The sequence below is a fragment of the Gobio gobio genome (assembly GCF_949357685.1).
Source record: "Gobio gobio genome assembly, chromosome: 5".
Lineage (NCBI taxonomy): Eukaryota > Metazoa > Chordata > Actinopteri > Cypriniformes > Gobionidae > Gobio > Gobio gobio.
This window is the reverse complement of record NC_137101.1, coordinates 17,059,783-17,076,971: the sequence shown is the minus strand read 5'-3', so window position 1 is coordinate 17,076,971 and position 17,189 is coordinate 17,059,783. Positions and strand designations below refer to the sequence as shown.

At 39.8% G+C, this 17,189-nt stretch overlaps 1 protein-coding gene across 4 annotated transcripts in view; it reads left to right on the top strand.

Moving 5' to 3' along the window:
• chchd3a (coiled-coil-helix-coiled-coil-helix domain containing 3a) overlaps window positions 1-17,189 on the top strand; it is an 88,190-nt gene that overhangs the window by 33,397 nt on the left and 37,604 nt on the right. For all 4 annotated transcript variants that reach the window (XM_079817590.1, XM_079817589.1, XM_079817588.1 and 1 more), the window contains one exon: window positions 479-659. In XM_079817590.1, the coding sequence (XP_079673716.1) occupies window positions 479-659 (181 nt within the window). The remainder of the gene's footprint in view (window positions 1-478; window positions 660-17,189) is intronic.

Genomic DNA, 17,189 nt, shown 5'->3' with positions numbered 1-17,189 from the left:
CTTTTCCCAGTCATTTTGACATCCCCCCCCCCCCGAACTTTAACATATCTGAATCAGTTCCATGATTGTGTGTGTTCACATAGCTAATGCGATAAAAGTCACAGAATATCATCCCATTCCGATGACGCAAAAAAAAAATATTTGACTGAAGAGGAGGCCCAGAGGGTTAAGGCATAATCAATTGTTTCTTAATTAATACCTCACCAAAATTAACATTTTGATAAAGAGGTGCATTCAATCGGTATTCGAAAGCAGCTACCTAACCTTTGGTTTCAGGAAGATTAGTTTTGCAATCGTTCGCACAATCAAAGAATAATCAAAGTTTTGACTGTATTGAGGTACCAGTACTATTGATATTCCTAAAATGTAGGATATGTTATAAAACAGACTGTTTGATTTTTAAATAGAAGCCATTTAAATTGCAGCGATGTAGACCCGCATCTGATGTTTTCTGTGTTCTGTGCTGCTTTACATTTAGCCTGGAAAAGGAAAGGTCCCAGGCTCATGCACAGGCCCATGCTGAAGCTCAATCCCTGGTGAAGGACGAGGTGAGCCGAATCCTTGCATTAGAGAAAGCCAGTGCAGAGGAGAGCATCCAGAAGGCCATCCTGAGAGAAAGAGTCACCGCTGAAGATGAAAGACTACAAGCCCAGATATATGTGAGTAAATGACCAAACACAAAACTGCAAAGCACTTAGGCTTTGTTCCCACTGCACATAAATTCTTATGTCCAAATCTTTAAGAGTGAAGTGATGAAATCTGATTTGTTTGTTCAGACAGTGTAGTCAATATCCGGGCCATCAACATTGGTTGCTGTAGAGATGACTTAAGTGCCAAAAGACATAAGAGTGTAACTGTCATTGTGGAAAGAGAGACAGCATAAGCGTCAAGAGGCATAGTTGTATTTAAACATTCATCCATATGCTAGGACCGACACTACTCACTCATTTACCACAGTGACTGCCAAATATAAATGAGTGAAATTATTTACAGCTGTGTTATGCTAATAGAAACTGCTGTGCATATGACATTTTAATCACATGACATTGTGGTATTTGGAAACTCGATTTAACTGGATTCCGTTTCCATTTATGTGTTTGGACGTTGCTTTATTTACTAGCACAATGCTCTACTATTTGCACTAAAGGAAGAACATTTCATATTGTTTTTTTGCTGTCCAGTCTACAAACAACTAAACAGATTTGAGTCAACTATGCCAAAATTTCTACTGCCTGTCTGAACAAAGCCTTAGAATAATTCGCCTTTCACTATGCTCTTTAAATAATGTTGCCTCACAGGAAGTAATTTATTTGTGAATTTAACTTGGCACTGATTCTCATCCTGGCACAGAGAGCAACGTCTTTTTGGTAGGATATTGGCTTTATTTAACACTGCATTAAAAATATAGCCACCCCTAAATCATACTTCTCAGAGAAACCAAACAGGTACGAGATTTCACTACAGTATTGGACGATAAGATAAAAAAAAATAATTAAGAGTTGTCAATAAATACATTTCTGCAGTTGCAACTTCATAGTACCCTACATCAGTGGTTCTAAACCTTTTTGACTCCACCACCCCCAATCTCAAAGACAACATTTCTGGTGTTTCTGTTATATGACAAAACTACTTATTTTCAATATTTTTATTTTATTTTACTGTTTTTATTTATTTATTTTTTTTTACAGAATCTAGGAATGGCAATATATTAAAATAACTATAAATTATAAAAATAGTTTGATTCCAGAAGTTCATGTTGGGACCTTATTCCACGTATTATATTCACATCCATCAAACTCTCATGCATACACACAAAATGACTTCATAGAGACAACAAAGAGCTGCACATAGAAAAGTGAAGGAATGCCTTTATTGATAAACTTTACGTCTTCTTTCCATTATTTGCTTATCCAAAAGGAATACCAGTGTGTACACATACCAGGGTAAGGTAATTTTATTTGCAGGCAGCTAAATTGCCCTTGTAAACACATTGTAAGACGAGGGGCCCCTCCATTGGTTCTGACAGGGCACAGATTATTTGAGCATGAAGTAAAAAAAAGAGGTTCCCTGGAGAACTGGAGCTGTTTACAAACGTATGGTATTGATTACATAGCTCATTTCACACAGTCATCTCTGTAATAGAAAAATGAATCATTTTTGGGATGAGGGTGAGATGTGCTGTAATTCACGGCTGGAAGGAAGGTTTGTGTGTGTGTGTGAGAGTGAGAGAGAGAGAGAATTGGGAAAGCGTCATTGGGAACAATAGGTAAATCTAAACAATGCAAGGAGGAGGAGGCGGCTCGAGGCATTGTGTGTGTAGGAATGTTTTCCTGTGATTTTGTTGGTGCTGGTTTCATTTCAGCGTTCGCTCTTTGAAAGTCTGACCACAGCAGTAGGACACTCTATTTCATATTTTAACTGACTTTAGACCACATCTAGATTTTTACCAGCTGTAGCTGAAACAAACACAAATATGGATCCCAGCAGTCCAGAGAAACAATCCATTCTAATTCAATCCCTACCATTGCAATACAGTATAATACACACAAAGTCGTCAGCAGTTGTGAGTGAAACCAATAATGAAGCATGCTTGAGTAACAAATTGCTGGTTTATGAGTCTAACTCAATATTATGGGTTTATCATGAGTCAGACTGTCATATATGGAAGCTCTATTTCTGCTGTGTCCTTCAGCTAATTATGGGGGCTACACTTCAACTTGATATCCACAAGCAGATTGTATATTGTTTTTTTTTCTGAGGGATGCACATCCATCCATCCATCCAATCCAATCATCCAGTTTTAGTTACAACACTGTTCCAGAACAGTACAACCCAAATATTCGACTGTGTGCTGGCCATTTTTTGGAGGACTGTTTCTAGCACCTGGGAGAACACAGACCGTTTCTACGTGTTTGTCATTTCTACGATAACAAATGCAAACTGGTCATCTGCATCATCCGGATCAGATTCGGGCTCGAATTGAGAAGGTAGGAACGACATTATCATCTGTCAATATTGCTTTGCTATGGGAGCTGATGTTCCAAATATGGTAAGAAGCGTGACATTTCCATCAAACGCTTAAGGTATATCAGCTAGAATTTTCATACCTAATTTTTTTAAATAATTTTTTTTCCCATTTTATATTGGTTCTTCATACAGCCTCTGTTGCTCAAACTTGGACACTTCATCAGTGTTGTTTCCTGTCGTCATTGGGTGTTTCGGGTCTTTCAACAGACACCCTGTTCCAGGCAACCTGACCGAGGTTGATCAAGCCACGGCCTCTGTCCAAGTGGTATTTTGCACCCCTTTTCATCCATAGCCATCTTGATAGCCATCAGGGTGGTTCCCCAACAACTAAAGCTTCCCCTAGGACCATTTTCCTGGTTGCATTCACACCACCTGTAGGAACTCTGAAGTAACGGAAGCCGCGCTGGTTGTTGTGACTTTTATTTTGACGGCAAGACGGACATTTATTTTGACGGTGCTAGGAACGCCAGAGACTGATCACACAGCTCTCACATTCTAGTCTTTTTATGATATGTTTAACAGCCCTGTCTAATACGTTATAATGCGAAATACGATGTGATCATCATCGCAACTGGCCCACCTTTACAGGTACTCTGCCCTGCACCATCTTAGAGCCAGTGGCATCGCTCTCTCCTTTCTCCTTCTCTCCTCCTTTCAAGCACCACCCTTCTCCCTGGGCCACGTCAAGGCTTGGCTACGTCTCTCAGCTGCATAAGAGTTTGGTAGCTACAGCAGGTCGTCAGATGGGCACCCCCCTTCCTTGGTGTTTCGTCGATTTAAGCCCACGACACCTCCGGAGGGCTCAACAGCAGATCCAGCATCCCGGATTTACCCCTGCTGCCCACCACCCAACTCTATGCCGTAGCTAGTCCTTCAACAGGTTGGCTCTGCCACTGCACATCCCGCTGTATCCAAATCCAATTAGATGCCGTTTCTGCCTGTTCGGTGACATTGCCCCCCAGCCGTTTCCTGGCCATTCCTTCAATCCTCAATAGTCCAAGGATTCTCCAGAGCGACTGCCCAACAAAACTCCTGCAGCCGACCTATACTGGTAGATTCCTCTCTTCCCAGGGAACTTTTAACTCTATGAGCACCACCTGTTTTGTACCTCTGGACCAGAGGACCATATCTGGTCTGAGGCTAGTGTGTGCTGTCTCCTCTGGGAATTTTAGCCGCTTCTTCAGGTCTACCCACATCTCCCAGTCATTTGCTGAGGCCAGGACCCCTCTGCGCCTCTGTCCAACTGCAGTGCTCTCTCCTATCCTGACAAAATGGATAAAATGGTGTCCGTCGGAAAGTTGTTTACACTTCTTCCATGCCTGTTCCACACCATCCGCCAACCGAGACAATATCTTATCATGGCGCCACCGGAATTTCCCATCTGCCAAACTTGACTGGATTAAACTGTTATACAAAGAAAGTAGACCGTATATTAATAATAATAATAATAATTTGTTACATTTATATTGCGCTTTTCTAGGCACTCAAAGCGCTTTACATAGAAGGGGGGAATCTCCTCAACCACCACCAATGTGCAGCATCCACCTGGATGATGCGACGGCAGCCATATTGCGCCAGTACGCCCACCACACACCAGCTGATTGGTGGAGAGGAGACTGAGGGATGATACCAATCGTATATATATATATATATATTAAAAAAATAGTTGGTTATATAGTATAATAGTGGTTGATGCCCAATGTCATACTACATAATCTTTTTTTGCTTGGTCCCCTCAAAGTTGCATTGAATTTTCATAAATATATAGGCTACAATCTGTGTGTGTACGTGGCTTTTTAAAAAATGGCGGGTGCTGGTGTTTCGCATGCGTTCGGCCAATCAGCATACACTTACGTCATTGATAGTTCCTATTGTCCTGGGTTAGACCCTACTCTGAAGTCGGAGCTAATTTATTTTCCCCAAAAAACGTTCCTAGAACTGAAGTTGTTCCCAGTTCCTGCAAAAAAACATAGCAAAAAAAACCTGGGTTCTTACGCCATTAGTTCTAGGAACTATGAAAAGGTTCCTCCAGTGCGAAAGCCTCTATGTAGACGTTCAGTCAGAGGTCTGGCTATGCAAGACTTCTCAGGACATGTAAAATTACTTTTGTTATAATGTAGCACATGTTTATGCTCAAGACATTTCAGGTCAGTATTTGATCGATCTGATTCTTTTCACTATTCACTATTCTGCAAGCATTCAGGAATTGTAGGAAATATAGGATTGTAGGTGTAAATAAATAATATGGATCAATGAGGAAAAACTAGACCTGCCTTGAGATATGACTTTTCCATTCAGTTCAAAATGAACACACACACGCAGAGATAAATTAGTTGGACAGGTTCTTGTCTTTTTCTCTTAACAGAAAATGTTCACTCACGGACATCACACACATTTCATCCCTCTCAATTTTGAGTTCTTTTTTGAGCGTAGCTTTTTTAATAGAATTTGAAGGGTTATCACCAGATTCATGCTGCTTTTTCTCATGTAATCATCTGTTCTGACAGTGCTATCATAAAACTCTTTTCTTTTTTATTTCTTTTTTTCTCCTTGAAATGATTTTTTCCTTGTGAAAGGCTGGATACTAACCTGCCTCACTCTCAATGTAATCTCCCGGTTTCTAGGGACCTTCACACTTGTTTCCCCATCTAACAATTTTTGACTTTGCAGTATGGCTAGATGTCTTTTCGCTTAACAGCATGTGTGTAGGTCAGTCATTTTAGCTTGAATTAAAAAATTGATTTACACATCACCAAGGTGTCAATGCCTTTAATAAACATAACACACATGCAAGATATAGTGAGTTAATCAATAAATTATTCTTTTATCACAAAGTAATGTTCAACCTGCTAGTAATTGCAAATTTAGATTAAATTGCCTCCAAAACATCAATAAGTGTTTGAAAGTCCTTGCTGGGGTAGTACATGGTTCTGCTGCTCTCAGCACACTTTGAATAGATGGACCTTTCAAAGATGATTTGTTAAGTCCTTTGTCCTAGCAGGCTAGCTCCTTCCTCTGACTGCGTTTCTGCCTGACTGCAAAGCGTTCAATCATTAAACATCAATCAGGCTTTTCTTACTGCGAGTAAGAGCCGCAGTTCCACACTTCAGGGTTTCTGCAGTTTGCTTTATAAATGCATTAGCCAGGCCGTGTACATGCTCACTCATGGGACGTTTACACGGGCCAGTGGGTTCTTACGGTATTAGTCGTATTCTCTTGGGTTCGAACAAGAGTCGGGTCATATGGACAGCAGGATCTCCTCAACTTTGTTTTTAGAACACTTGTGAGGCCTAAATGTCTTGTTGGTTCACCTTTGGGATCCTGATAGTAGAAAGAAATCTTTATTTTTCAGTCATTTGTTGGTTTTCAGTATGTATCTTTTTATTCACTGTAATGGCAAAAGATGCTTTTTGATTATATTAGATAAAATGTGTATTACACTACCATTAGCACATACACTACCATTAAAAATTTTGGGATTGGTAAGATTTCTTAAAATGTTTTTAAATTAAGGGACCCACTTTATATTAGGTGGCCTTAACTACTATGTACTAACATTTTAATTAATAATTTGATACAATGCACTTATTGTGTACATACATGTTTTTACATTGTACTTACATTTTTAAAAATACCTGCATGTAATCACATCTGTAATGAATTTTTATATTTGTAATTACACTGCTGACCCTTCTCTTACACCTAACCCTACCCTTAAACTTACCCTTACCACCGCACCTGTCTCTAACTTTACCTGTATCCCACCTCAATATCAGCAAAGGTGTTTTGCAATACAATTTGAACACAGTAAGTACATAGTACTTAAGGCCACCTAATATAAAGTGGGGCCAAATTAATTATCTTATGTTCACCAAGGTGGTGTTTATTTGATCAAAATACAGTAAAAAACTGTAATAGTAAATTATTACTATTTAAAAGAACTTTATACTAATGTTTTAAAATGTAATTTTTCCTGTGAGGACACTTTTCTTCAGTGTCACATGATGCATCAGAAATCATTCTAATATGCTGATTTGCTGCTCAAGAAACATTTCTTATTATTATCAGTGTTGACAGCAGTTGTGCTTGTTAATATTTTTTTGTGGAAGCTGTGATTTATTTATTCTTTTCAGGATTCATTGATGAAAAGAAAATTTAAAATAGCAACATTTATTAGAAATATGAACTTCTTTTTTACATAATACATTACTGTCACTTTTGATCAAATTAATATATTCTTGCTGAATATTGAGTATTTTATTATTAAACCCATTTTTAATTTAACCCGTTTTTGAGTGAAGATGCAAATAAATCATTGTCAGTGTTTTGAACCAATTCACCTAAACTGCCAGTTTAACATACATTTATGAAAAATATTGCAGTTTTTGCAACACGAGCCTTTTAAACATTTGTCTTTACACTTTCATATTCATAAGTTACTGTAGGGTGGAATTTCCAAACAAGTCTTAATGACTATTGGAAACTTAATGCTGCATGCAATCATCATGTGTTACATAATTCTATGAGTCATCAACAGAGTTATTGCTGTTATATTGTGAAAATTCAATATATGGTTTTACAAATCGATTTTGGCAACCAAATGAAAACCACATTTCCACCTTTTGCTTCTCGAAGTTGACTGGAGCCTAATGCCTGAGAAACACAGCTTTTATTTCAAAGGTTGTGAACTATTAAGCTGACCAGTGCTGCTCTATGAGCATTTTATTTTTCCTCTCCTCATTCAAGGAGATATCGATCCCTCTCTCATCAGAATTCACACTGTGCTCTGGTCTTCAGACACTGTTTGTCACGTACAATAGCACCGCTGAGTGCTGGTGCCGGCTGCATTCTCCGGGAACAGTCTTCGCACGCCCAAATTAGCCCCTCCAATTACCTCGCCCAAGCCAAGAGCTCTGAGGTCGCTGTTCCGATGGCTGTCTTTCTTCTTGGACAGATCGCTGACTCTACCTGAAACCATAAATCATTTTCCTCAAAGCCCACCAGCTTAGTAACAAAGCTCTGTTTTCTTCAGCCAAAGACCCTGAGTTTTGCTAGATTTTGAAAGCACTTGCAAGGTCTGGATTTTTGTATGTCAGCTTGTTTGGTGGACACGAATGGATGTTATGACATTTGTTATCGCTTGTATTTTCTCAGACGTTTTGTCTATAAATTCAAACTAGACTGTCATTTTCCCAATAGACCTGTTGAGTATATTGAACTTGCTCATTTTAGTTGTATTGCAATGACATTTTGATTTCTGCACTGCGGTGAGAAGTTCTCGTGTATCTCTTCAACCATACATGCTGTCAGCGATTCTAGACATTAATAAACTCGTCAAGTCTGGTAGTGTTTGGGTTTCAGTGATTCTGGCCCTCTAGCGATCTTTCAGGACAGCCAATCAATCACAACGCATATCATTTCATTCAGACACTGGCAAACCCTGGGGCGAACATTTCAATCAAACGCGGAGTCATCAATCTCCAACCCAGTGACCGATGCAACTTATTCGATGGCTGGCGACGTGATTTGTTGAGACAAAAGATCAGACAGTCTTGCAAAAGCTCCTGAAATGTGTGCCTGACATTTTCTCACCCGGCAAATCTTAAGGATTGTTGTTTTTGCAGTCACCCGAAAGCGTTTAGAAATGATCTGAGCTCATGCAAACATTTTGTGACAAAATATTCATTATCACTTATTTAACACTTAACATACACTAGCACCATAGTAAGGATTTATCTTCCTTTAAAATAAAACAAAACCATAAAACAGTTAAAATTATTTATTGTGGTGGTCATTAAGTGTGCACTATATTATATTTTCATTTGGCAACGTAATGGTTTACTTTTTAAATGGTGTGGATGTTTTCATCTACAATTAGTTATGATTATGTATTCCTTTATTGATTATTATTTTCATTTTTTACTACTTATATGACTGGAGTCTTAATTTCATGTGAATGTACATGATTTTAATAATTTTAATAAAAAAAAGTATTACTTTAACTTCTAGTGAGAGTTTGAACTATCATTGAACTTCTTTTTTTTTTTACCCTCTGATCTCAAATTGAGTTTTCTGCTTCCACAATCAGCTCTACCTATTAGAGTCTGCAGATGTTTTTATTTGATGGTTGGCTAGGCTGCAGACGCCACTTCAGTTAGCTTGTATTTCAAGAGCACAAATGTCCCCCTTCCCCAACCTCTCTCTCTCTCTCTCTCTTTCTCTATCTCTCTCTCTCTCTCTCTCTCTCTCGCTCTCTCTCGCTCTCTCTCGCTCTCGCTCTCTCGCACACTCTCTCTCTTCTTTTCTGTGGCCTTCAAATAGTGCCAGCCATAGCAAGCGCCCCCCCCCCTTGCAAATCTGCGTGCTTCAAATGCTGTTACATTTTAGATACAGCTGACTGGCCCTGACTGATAATACCACACAATTTAATTTCCCAGGTATTAAAGAGGCCTTGCTGGTTTTTGAATTGGATGTACTTGTTGGTGGTATTTGGGGAGGACATCTTTTTTTCTTCTTCCCTCTTTACCTTGCTCAAGAGGTCTGAGAAATTAGTTTTCTTCATGTTTTCAGTCTTAAGTGAGATAAACAGGATTTCTTTTTTGTGCGTGTCTGCAGTATGAATGGAGATGTGTTAGTATTCATGCAGGATGGTGTTTCTCATGCTTATGTGCTGATAAGTGAAAATTCCGCAAGATTTTCTACATTTTTAATAGATAACATATGTTTACATGTATCCCACAAGACAAAATAATACCTCAATTTACACAATCCTTTTCAAAAGTTTACATAACCTTGGTTCGTAATCTTGTGTTGCCTATTTGGCGGTGTAGGTGTCCTGAGTTGATCTCAATATCATATACCTACTGTAGATTTGATTAAAAATTGAGAGAATGCTGCAAAACCCAAGAACTTAGTGGACCTGTAGGAATTTTGCTCATGGTGTCAAATACCGGTGGGCAGATTGATGACCGCTCTGGACAAGCTATAGTCTCACAAATGTCTACAAACGGTCTCTGATTCTTGAAAATATATTAAGAATTAATGGTATGTTAGCTTGAGTACAGGATGAGTTGTTTCAATTAAAATTATGAAGAAAGGATGTAAATAAAAGTTATGTCTTATGGTCTTGTTGGGTAAGGTTGGAGGTGCTATTTATATGTTTACTAGGATTATTTTGAGTTTTTCATGCAAAGCATGCAACTTGTAACACGTTACCCCCAACATTTTATACCAAATACACTATATTGCCAAAAGTTTTGGGACGCCTGCCTGTCTATATTAAACCCTATTGATTAAGAATGGGATGTCATTACAGTTCATGTGCATGTAAATGCACATGAACTGTAATGACATCCCATTCTTAATCAATAGGGTTTAATATAGAGTTGGCCCACCCTTTGTATCTATAACAACTTTAACTCATCTGGGAAGGCTTTCCACAAGGTTGAGAAGTGTTTATGGGGAATTGTTGACCATTTTTCTAGAAGCGCATTTGTGAGGTCAGGCACTGATGTTTGACGAGAAGGCCTGGCTCACAGTCTCCACTCTAATTCATCGAGGTCAGGACTCTGTGCAGGCCAGTCAAGTTCCTCCACACCAAACTTGCTCATTCGTGCAGTCATGTTGGAACAGGAAGGGGCCATCCCCAAACTGTTCCCACAAAGTTGGGTGCATGAAATTGTCCAACATGTCTTGGTATGCTGAAGCATTAAGAGTTCCTTTCACTGGTACTAAGGGGCCAAGCCCAACCCCTGAAAAACAACTCCACACCTTACAATCCCCTCCACCAAACTTTACACTTGGCACAATGCAGTCAGGCAAGTACCATTCTCCTGGTAACCGCCAAACTCAGACTCGTCCATCGGATTGCCAAACAAAGTTAGCGTGATTCTTCACTCCAGAGAACACGTCTCCAGTGCTCTAGAGTCCAGTGGCGGCGGCGCTTTACACCACTGCATCTGAAGCTTTGCAATACACTTGGTGATGTAAGGCTTGGATGCAGCTGCTCGGCCATGGAAACCCATTCCATTAAGCTCTCTATGCACTGTTCTTTAGCTAATCTGAAGGCCACATGAAGTTTGGAGGTCTGTAGCTATCGACTCTGCAGAAAGTTGGCGACTTCTGCACATTGTGCGCCTCAGCATGCGCTGACCCCGCTCTGTGATTTTACGTGGCCTACCAATTCGTGGCTGAGTTGCTGTTGTTGCCAATTGCTTCCACTTTGTTATAATACCGCTAATAGTTGACCGTTGAATATTTAGTAGTGTGGAAATTTTTTCACGAATGAACTTATTGCACAGGTGGCAATCACGGTACCACACTTGAATTCAATGAGCTCCTGAGAGCAACCCATTCTTCACACATGTTTGTAGCAGCAGTCTGCATGCCTAGGTGCTTGATTTTATACACCTGTGGCCTTGGAAGTGATTGGAACACCTATATGTACATGCAAACCAGGATCAAGTTGCCAACTATGGATGCTATTTGTGAATCTGCCAAATTATGTTGTGCCAATGCAGTGAGGTAGACTTGCAAATGTTTTGGATTTATGGTAATCTAGGACTAGCCGTATATGTTCAGCATGTAAATATGTGTGTGGATGGCTAGTTTCAGTTTCGGTAAATTAGGTGTGTAACGTACAATCCTGCTTTGTGTGTGTGGTTTTCGTTGTGTGTTTCCTCTCGTCTCCTTCTCGGTTTGGGCTCCCTGCTGATTCCCCCTTGTTCACTGAGTTCTGTAGCCTTTGCTGCCCACCTGCAGTGCCAGTGTTCTGAAACTGGCCCTAATTGGCTGGGTCTCCGGTTGGCACCGGTGCCCGGCGCTCACCCCGGCAGCTAATTGGCTCAGCCGGCTGCCCGTTTCCACGAGCTTCGGGCAGGGTTGGATTGATGGATGGCAGCAGGTGTCAGGAAAGCTGCTTTCTGACAGAGCAGCTTGTGAAGTCAATTTACAGCCCAAAAGGCAACAGGAGGGTTTCTACATGTAGCCGTGCCTCTAGAGAGAGAGAAGGTATTTGAAAACACTGCTATTTTTAGACCTCATTTTAAATCTTGAGACTGACTTTCCCCAGTTATATAAAATGAAAAAAAAAAAAAAATCACTTTCTCGGCGAAGGTGGCAGAGCTCCAGACAGACTGAAATAAGTGGGATATAGCTGTTATGATCTGGGCTTTCCTTATCCACAGCCCTAATCCTTGATTATCACACTTCATTACAGGCGTAGATTTGCAATTAAAGTTTGCCGGAAGCATTGTGAGTAGTACAATGAACAAAGGTGTATTTTGACTTTATATTGAGGTGAAGGACACTGAATTAAAGAAAAAAAAGTGGAACATTGACAAAAATTAAAGGGGGTGGGGGGTCTAATTCTATTTCATGCATTCTGACTTATGAACACTGTTAAAGGTCCCATGCCATGGATTTTTTTATTTTATAATGTATTCTGAGGTGTACTTATATTGTTAGTATGGTTTTTACATCATAAAATGTCATAATTTAGAAATAAAAGGCATTTTTTCTATACTGATGTTTGCCCTCTGGCTGAATGCCCTGTTTAAAGGGCGTGTCTGCTGTGAAACTTCAGTAAAAACACCCACTGTTGTGATTGGCTGACATCTTTGCATTTGAAATGAGCGGAGGGCGCGTGGTTTAACGAGGTCTACGAGGCACAAGCCTGCCAGAGAGACGGATGTCACTTCTCATCAGTTCTCTCAGCACATCTCAGTTCAGTGAACTGTTGTAGTTACTAATATACTTCAGGTTATTAGTTTATTTTTAGTCGGAGGGACTGTCACTCATGTCAGAAAGTTAGTAACTTTAGTAAATGATGGATCAGCGCTGACTCGAGACTCGAACCGTTTAGAACGATTCGGTCCGATTTGGTGAACTGGTTCGACCGGTTCACGCTGAGCCAGTCTTCCTCCTTATTCTACCAACTTTTTAACACATGTAATGTACCATTACAGCTGTCGAGATGTACGAGTTACGAGTAAGTGTTGATTATAGCATTATTTTTTGATATTTTCCTATCATATGAAAAGCGTCAGTGACGCACATTGAGTGCAAAAAAAGACACAACAGCAGTAATCGAATGTAATCCAGTTTATTGTGGGGAAAGCTGGCTAGCCTAACCCGGAGACCCTCACACTTACCCCCCTTCTACTTAATCTCGCGCCGCGCATGGCGCCTCCGCTCTGGACCAGATGCAGTACTGGGGGTCGGTGATGTTGAAGGCCGACCGGCCAGTGCAGCCCGAGCTTCGGCGTGCGTGAGGTTTATCTCTAAAGATGTGGCTCTGCCGATGTTGAGCAGAAAGTCACAACTGTATGCACATTTTAGAACAGATAGACGTGACGAGGACGTACAAAAACACTGACTCACAAAATCGAAAACACCATTCTGTCGGGAGAGAGAGAGAGAAGCCGCAGCACGAATAATACAATTCTGTGTGAACTTGAATAATTAGCTACACATCAGAAATCACTGATCACAGATCAGAAGGAACTGAAAAAAGACTTCTGTTTTCATTTGTACATCCAAACACTGAGAAACTGCCAGCATTCACTCGTTCACAAGCCATGGTCTCTCGAGGACAAACAAATATGGCGCTCGCATGGGCGTGCCAAATTCTCTGGGCGGAGGAAAGGGAGGTAACCGTTCCTGTTATGACATCATAACAGAAAAATTTAAGATCAGCTCGTCTGGGCTGACATTTTCTCAAAGGCATAGAAAGACAGCCAGAGCTCGGTTTACACCGATCAAAATTTCTAGCCACTTGGGGACAATTTTCAGGCTAGGGGAACTCATATTAATGTTGAAAAACCTCGTAAAATGAAAATTTCATGCCATGGGACCTTTTAAAGAGTTGGATTCTCATGCTTAACTTGGCCAAATAAAAAAAAAAACGAGTTGGACGTATAACAGAGAATTTCTGTACCAAATACACTCCTTCAGGATTCGAACAAGTTTCAGAAAGTGCACACATCAACCAGAGCGAGAGCAAGAGCACGCCTATTAAGGAGCTTAGTTCGGGTTACGGAAGCTGTCGGCTGCGCTGTCATCGTTTTTTTAGACCACGAAATCAACAATGTCACTAAAGAAGTGTGTTTCTGGTTGTGAGGGAAAGATAAGCTTGTTCAGCCTCTCAAATAACCCAGTGTTAAGGAAACAGTGGATGCTGTTTGTTTTTCTGGAGCAGCAATGGAGTTCTGCAAGTGTGTTTGTTTGTTTCCTGTCATGAGTCGAAACCACAGGCGGTGAAATTGCATTGTTGGCAATTGGCATGCAAATTCATATAATGTAAACAACACAAATGTATAGTGAATCGAAAGTTATCCAGGGATAATGCCATGATGTATTTTGTGTGTGTGTGCAAGCTCGTGACTGCACGCCTCCACGAGTTTGGCTGTTTTCGAAAAGAATCGGTACAGCGTATTTGTCTTCTATAAATATGATAAAGACTCATCGGAGTTATGAAGGATGCAATACTACTCTATAACTGTGTACGTTATGTACCCTTTAAGAATAAAGTATATGTAGTAGTCAGTTTATTGCACGTATTGCTGAAATACTTGATTCTGATTGGTCAGTTTTAGAATCCTATGCTATAAATATTTTGTATAATGACTTTTTTGTATTGTTTTTACTGGGGGGGTTGGGTTCTATTGTTTTTCTGGTCTATGGTTTCTTTTTCTCGCATAAAATAGTTCAATTCAATTTATCGTTTTTACTTTTTTTTCTCTTGTTTTTCTGCTCTGCTGTCTCTTTTTCTCGCCAAAAAATAGTTAAATTCAATTTATCGTTTTTACTAGGGTTTTTTTCTCTTGTTTGTCTGCTCTGCAGTCTCTTTTTCTCGCATAAAATGGTTAAACTCAAATCAATATTTCAAGTCTGTTCATTTATTAATTTATTTGGTAAGTAGACATTTAATAAGCAGTATAACGTACACTCAGACGGTCATTATAGCAAAATAAACTCTTTAAGGGTGATTTAAGACCGCTGCTCCCCCATCTGGGTTCATTTTGTGGTAACGACCGGCCAACTGTACATTATCCCTAGCTAAATTTACATAGTAAACATGATTGAACACGCATCTTTGGGTGAAAAGGGCTGTACTCGGATGTGAATGGATCAGTTCATGAGGTTTCTCCAGATGGACAAATGCCATAATTAGATTTCCACTAATGCCCATATTGACATTGGCTTTATTCACCCTTGATTCATTCTTTGTGTACTTGCTGCTACCAGCTGCCTCTGTTTCATTTTTTTTCCTTATCTGCATTAGCAAAATAGTAAATAACATGTTTTTTTGCAAATGAAGACAACACTTTCTACAGTGAATTGAGGCACACTGATAATTGCTCAGAGTGTGGTGAGAGCACAGCCCTGCTGTTTATCTGCCTTTAATTGGGAAGATGCCCAAATGTGAGCACTGAGAGAGCGGCCACGTGGGAGTTACTGTCCTGCCACCGGTCACAGATCTGCAGTAGAATCTTTTAGCACAATCTAAATTCTAACTCCCCACTTTGAGTGTGTATGTGTGGGAAACTGTATCTCTCAGAATAGCATGGAATACATTCTGAAATTATGTGTTTGCACAAGTTCTAAGTGCTTTAGTGTGTTGCTGTGCAGTTGCTAAGTTGTTTTGGGTGGTTTCCAAGGCATTTCTAGGTGTTAGGGTTTCCAACTCCAAACTTCTATGACAGGGGTCTCCATTATATTGTCATATATTGTTTGATCTCAAAAAATAATGCTAAACCAAAGTGTGTACCAGCGGTATAGTGTTAGCGAGCACCCTGAAGCTGCTAAAAGCGGCATTTAGATGAATATGTGCTGCTCGCTTTTCTCTCCATAACAAAATAAACACACTACAAAAATGACAGTGGTGAGAAAACAGCAGTTAAGAAAGCACTTGAACCTAGCGATGTGGATATGTTTGCACAAGTTCTGCAATTCTGCACTGCAGTCAAGTCACGTCATGTTTATTTATATACCACTTTATAAAATATATTGCTTTAAACCAGCAGGTTTACAATATTACACATAAAAAACAGTCACTTTCTATTAGAACTTCAATGTCTACCATAAAGCAGCTCTCCAGTATGTTTATGTTTTTACTCGCATCTGACCTTGACGGACTGAACAGAAGACATGAACCGGAGAAAATGTTGACGTCAATAAAGCAGAGCTACAGAGCACACCTCGCCACAAACCAGTTTGAAGGTGTTTACCAGTTGAACTTTTCTGGAAAGTGTGCTTTGGTAAGCAGAACCCCAGAAACAAAACTTTTGTTTTGTCTTGATTTTGTCCGAAATTACACCAGTTTTAAAGGGATAGTTCACCCAAAAATGAAAATTAGCCCATAATTTACTCACCCTCAAGCCATCCTAGGTGAATATGATATTCTTCTTTCAGACAAATACAATCTGAGTCATATAAAAAAATGTCCTGGCTATTCCAAGTATAATAATGGCAGCCCAAAATTTGAAGACCAAAAAAGTGTAGCCATCCATTATAAAAGTACTCCACACGGCTCTGGGGGTTAATAAAGGCCTTTTGAAGTGAATCAACATAACGCATTATAAAGTAAAATGTCTAGCTTCCGGCGGACTGCCTTCCGTATTCTACTTACAAAGAAAGTGTAATGCCTCTTGCAGTTCAAAACGCTTGCGCTACGTTGCCAGTTGCAAATTTTCGGTAAGTTGTATACGGAAGCCGGTCAGCCAGATGCTAGATATTTTACTTTATAACATGTTAAATATGGATATTTTTTTCTTACAAAGACCAATTGATTCGCTTCAGAAGGCCTTTATTAACCCCCCCCCCCCCCCCCCCCCCCCCCGGAGCCGTATGGATTAATTTTATAATGGATGGATGCAATTTTTGGTCTTCAAATTTTGGGCTGCCATTCACTGCCAAAGCTTGGAAGCGCCAGAACATTTTTAAATATAACTCTGATTGCATTTGTCTGAAAGAAGAATGTCATTTACACCTAGGATGGCTTGAGGTAAATCATGGGGTAATTTTCGTTTTTGGGTGAACTATCCCTTGAACAAGCACCATTAATAAAACACTATAGAGGTGGTGTATTATTTAAGAAGAAACATTTCGCCACACTGAAATAGTCTACTGATGTCTCTTTGATCATCGCAAGTGATAAAGGA